The sequence below is a fragment of the Emiliania huxleyi genome, assembly GCF_000372725.1.
Source record: "Emiliania huxleyi CCMP1516 chromosome Unknown EMIHUscaffold_173, whole genome shotgun sequence".
Lineage (NCBI taxonomy): Eukaryota > Haptophyta > Isochrysidales > Noelaerhabdaceae > Emiliania > Emiliania huxleyi.
The window spans coordinates 71,695-76,783 of NW_005200853.1; the positions used below are offsets into that span (position 1 = coordinate 71,695).

At 64.3% G+C, this 5,089-nt stretch overlaps 1 protein-coding gene across 1 annotated transcript; it reads right to left on the reverse strand.

The window, feature by feature from the left end:
- Positions 1-2,027: 2,027 nt before the first annotated feature.
- On the reverse strand, positions 2,028-3,148 carry EMIHUDRAFT_43070 (hypothetical protein; the record flags this gene model as incomplete). Its single annotated transcript, XM_005784058.1, has 3 exons — positions 2,028-2,158; positions 2,295-2,364; positions 2,756-3,148. Coding segments are annotated over 3 exons (594 nt in total), but the record flags the coding sequence as incomplete, so codon positions are not given.
- Between the last annotated feature and the right edge of the window lie 1,941 nt (positions 3,149-5,089).

The window sequence follows — 5,089 nt, forward strand, 5'->3', positions numbered from 1 at the left end:
CGGTAGCAGGTGCCCTCGCGCCAACAGTCGAAGGTATTGGTCGGCCCGCAGGTGGCCTCCGAGTAGTGGAGGTCCGAATTGTACACACCTTGCGACGTGCGCTTGTCGCAGTTCGATATGTCCACGTAGCCACCACGGTTTGCTACACCAATTTGGATGTGGCTCGAGGGAATCTGCACAATATGTCATGAGTGGGTACATGGTAGTTATCGAGATATGGTTGAGCAAAGTTGTAACACCGTCACAAAAGTGATATGCAGAAGCAGTGATGCACGTATTGAGAGCGCGACTGTCCTCCCCTTCGCACACGTTAAGATACGAGGAGTAGAGCTAGCTATGCGGCGTCACACCGCGACACCGGACGCTCTCACATGACGCATCAGGCAATCGCCTCGAGATCTCTCGTGCAAACAGACTCGGAGCCCAGGGAGAGCCAGCGGTGGCCGGAGCGTCCCGCTTGTTCGAGCTCGCTGTCGATGCATGCGGCCACACGTGGCAGGACGGCTTTGACCATGCGGTGTAGGGGCTCACAGGGGTCGCAACCACCGCCCTCTTGCTCTTCGCCAACCGCGTCCTCCTGTGCATGGGCCGGCTTCCCCTCCGGCTCGCCGCCCTCTGCACAAACTGGTGCCTCGTTGGAGGGCACCTCATGCTCAACCTGAGCATCTGCCGGCGCTAGCGGTACTGAGTTGTCCTCCTCAGCTGTATTGCCAGCGCGCGCTTCTGCGTCGCCACCCGCCTCCTCGACCGAATCTACCCCCGCCTCAGAGGTTTCTTGCGCCTCTGCACCGCCCCACTCGCCGAGTGCGAGGCGGTTGAGTGCCTGCTGGTACTCCTCATACACGAGGGAAACCTCGAGCAACTCTGAGAGCGCCTCATCGATGCCCCGTCCCGCGCTATGTCTCGCTCCCTCGCCCGCGCCCTCCCCAGCGCCGTCGCCCGTGCCGTCGTCCGCAGCTTCCTCCAGAGCACCAGCTACCCGCGTGCAATAGCACTCGGGAAGGATGCCAACGAGCTGCCTGGCGACGTCGGCGCTCGCTGTCGCGCTTAGGAGCTCCGCGTCCCGCAGCAGCTGAACGAGGCCTCGCACAAGTAGCTGGCCATCGTGCGCCCCCCCTCTGGCGCATGGCGGCGGCGGCGCGGCGATGCTGTAGTACGCAAAGAGAATAGGCAGCACCTCGTGCGAGCATGGCGGCACAGCTGGGGTAAGCGTAACCAGCTCGCCTGCGTGCACCAGCGGCAGCAAATGCCTGTCCCACAAATGGCGCACCTAGAGGGAAACAGCGGAATCCAAAGCGCGCTTGCCAAAGACGGCGATACTTAAAGTTCCATATGTGTGGAGGAACTTGCCAACCCTAGTAGAGTCTCGCTCCTGCCTACGGCACGCACCCGGTCGGCGAGGGACACACCCTCGCCTGGCGGCACCACAAGATCCGCCAAAGGGACGAGCCGCTCCGAAAACTCGCGGAGGAGGAGGGAAGGCGCCTGTTTGGCAAAACCTGACACTCAAGAGCAAGTCACGCGAGGCTAATACTGAATTTCTCGATGCCGGAGGCGCAAGCGAGGGGTCGGCCTCCTCGGTCCCTGCGGCGGCGGCAGTCCGGCGGAGGTGCTTCCGTAGCTGCTGCGCAGCAAGTAGAGGTGCACGCGGCAATGTCGACGGGTGGTCGAGGTGGGGAAAGACTATCCGTAGGATGGCCGCCATCGGTGCTCGCGGCGAGCACAGCTTGGCGTCTACCGCCAGCCGTGCAAACTGAGGAAGGCTCAGCTGGAAGGCCTCCTCGGGCTGACAGCCCAGCTGCGCGTACAGCTGCGCGGGGAGGGACAGGGTGGATTGGTTGCGATACTCTTGACTACGTCGCGGCGCAGAGAAGGTGCATCTCGTCTGTGGTGCATCGCAGGTGTTCTCTTACTTGATAGAGCCGCTTGAGCTGCAGCCCGTGCTGGAGCAGCACATTCTGTGCTTGTTGCCGGTGACTGGGCAGCGGCCCTTGCGCCGGGCCTGGCAGCTGGCGACCGTCGGCCATGCGATCGTGCGCAAAGAGGCCGTCGAAGACGGAGCCGTCCTCAAATACAAAGACGCCCGGGCCGTGCTTCTGGTTGGATCGCCACTCACCGGCGTAGGTGGCGCCGTTTGCGTAGTAGAAGGTGCCCGTGCCTGAGAATGGAAGGCCGTGAAGGTTCGTTGAAGGCTCGCGTCGAACTGCAGTGGAGGGTAAGCATTCGGCACCTATGGTACAGTCGTTGAGCGTGCGCCGAGAGCGAATGCGAGCCGAGGAGGACGAGAGGTTTACGTCCTTGCCGCACACCCGCCTCCCATTCTCCGACATACCTCTCCTGCGCCTGGACGGGAGAAGACGGGTCCTGCGGACGGAGCCATCGGTGCTCTCCGTGCCCGTGAGGAAGCCCGTCCTGCGTCAGGGGGGGGGGGGGGGGGGGTGACGAGCAGGGTGGTGAGGGCTGGGCGAGGTGGGAACAACGCGAGAGCGAGGTGGGAGAGGAGGGTGGGCGAGAGGTCGGCAGCTCCAGAAAGCAGCAAAGAGAGCGGCCGAGAGGAAGGTGCAAAGCGGGACGAGAGACCTTCCACTCGCCCGTGTACCGCTCGGCGGATGAGGTCCATTCCATAGTGCCTTGGCCGCACTTGGCATCCGCCTACGTGGAAAGAGGGAGAGGGTCGGGAGGAAGCAGCGCCTGGGCGAGAGAGATTCCGTTTCGGCCCATTGCTCTGTGCCTACTGCCTCCTCCTTCTCTCCACTCTCTCAACGGCATCTCTGCGGCAGCTGGCCTTCCACTGCCCGCGGTACACGTTGCTGCTCGCATACGCCATCGTCCCCTCCCCTTCCCTCCTGCCGTCCAACCACTTCCCCTCGTACATAGCGCCGCAGGCGTATGTGAGACGGCCGGTGCCGTGCCGCAGCCCGTTGCGCCACTCGCCCTCATACCGCGCGCCGTCGCTCGCCACATACTCACCGCGCCCGTGCCGCCTGCCCGCCGAGACCGCACCCGCGTACCGGCTTTGGTCGGGCCACGTGAAGGCGCCCTCCCCCTCTGGCGTGTTCTTAGCAAAGTCGCCCTCATAGACGGTTCCGCCCGGCCACTCGAGCCGGCCAGCCCCGCTCATTGTGCAGCCCGACAGCTCGCCACTGTAGGCGCTCTTCGAGCGAAAATACACAGCGCCGTCGTCGGCTGCAGCGGAGTTGTCGGGCCGCTCCACTATCCTAGTGCGGGCAGAGGGTTCCATGAGATTGGCGTTGCAGCTTGGGGACGCACTTCAATCTCCATCGGGCGGTGTCAAAGTAGCATCTACCTTTGCACGCCTTTCCATCTGCTCACTCGAGATATCCGCACTGCACGCAGTCTCGCCCTCAGCCATGAAAGCGTACTCATAACTGATTGCCACGTCGGAGGCGCATCTGAGCGGCTCTTCAATGCGGCCCCCCTGCGGCGATTCCCCTGCCGCTGGTAAGTCTAGGCTCACGGATCCAATCAGAGTGTCAGCCGTCAGCCCGCCACACGACCACACCTAGAGAGCGATGCGTACCGTGCGTGCTACGCGCGATGTGTGCCACTGTGGCATTGCTTGCATTTTTGCCTCCAACACCGCTGCGGCTGCCGGCTGAGGACCGGCGAGAGGGACAGAGAGGGACGGCGCGTGGAGCCGCTCGCTTTCTCGCGAAAGCGGAGCGCGTGCCAGCTCAGCCGCGCCGCGCCTCACTCTGACGTACGCAGAGGCCTCGAGGCCGCGGACATCGACCTGCGAGAGCTGCAGCGCCATTGCGCGCCCTCGGTGAAACGGCAAGCGGAAGCAGGTGTGAAGAGGCGGGCTTGTGCGTTTAGGTAAAGAGGCCAGCTCCCAGCTGGGCTGAGAGGCCAGCTTGGGAGCACGGCGAGTGGCTGGCCTCGGACCCGGGTCCGGTCCGGTCCGGTCGGTGCGGTGCCGGTCCACGCATGTTGTCGCATCGTGAAAGTAGAGAGCAAGTAGTCAGCGAAACATACACACGTCGTACGACCTTCGTACACGAGATACTTACGGCTCTGATCGTAATACGTAAATCAGAAAATGTGGGCGCACGGCGTGAGGGGAGCTAGGTGAGGAGACAGTGAGTGCGGTGTGGTACGCGGCTACTGCCGGCTCTCGCCTCTCGGCTCACACGGCTTTTTATATGTAGCATTTACGTGAGGTCGGACCGGTCGCTCGCGGAGAAGTTTCGAACATCAAATATGCGATATGGGTTTTCAGACACACGACACATTGCAAACCAGACGCCGTGTCATGGCAGTCAAGGCTCCACTCGCGGGCAAACCAGGACGCCGTCGTCGAACGGGCTCCCCATCACCAGCCGATCTCCCACCGGAATGCTGAATGAGACCCCGGCTAGATGACGCCCCTGCATCCCGACCACCTTGGCCTCGTCCGTCGCCAGATCGAACCGGAGCGCGCCGGACGGCATCGGAGGCGTTGGCGGCCCTCCCTCCTCGGGCCGCAGTAGCGTGTGCGGCCTCGGGCTTGGCCGGCTAGCGGCACGCGCCGCCGCGTGCGCCGCCGAGGCGTTGGCGAGCAGCGCGGCGAGAGGCCTCCAGAAGTGGGCGCTCGAGTAGCCCACCGCGCCGGCCCAGAGAGCGCCACCCGCGGGCTCGAGGTGCAAGTTGTCGATGAGGTGTGGTGCGAGGAGCGAACGCCTCTCCTCCAGCCGCGCGGACGCGCCCGAGCCGAGGACGTCATACTCGACCACCACCCGCCGAAAGATGTCGCTCACGTAGAGCCTGCCGCCCAGCCCGCCGCGCGCGGGAGACCGCGGCCTCACCGGCCGGTACGCGACGCCATTCCACACGACACCTCTGCGGCCAACGGCAGTGCACGCCGTCTCTCGGCAAGTCGCTGGCCCGTCCCGGTGCGGCTCGAGCCCTCCGTCGCAGTAGCAGTGCCAGAGGCGCGAGCGCCGAAGCCGAGGCAGCAGCAGCTTGGCGGCGATCTCCGCTCCGAGATAGCGAGAAAGGGCGCGCGCCTGGGACGAGATGCAGGCGAGAGGACGCGAGTGGCGCCAGGTTGGCGAGATGGTGCCGATGGTGCCGAGAGGAGGTGGCGAAA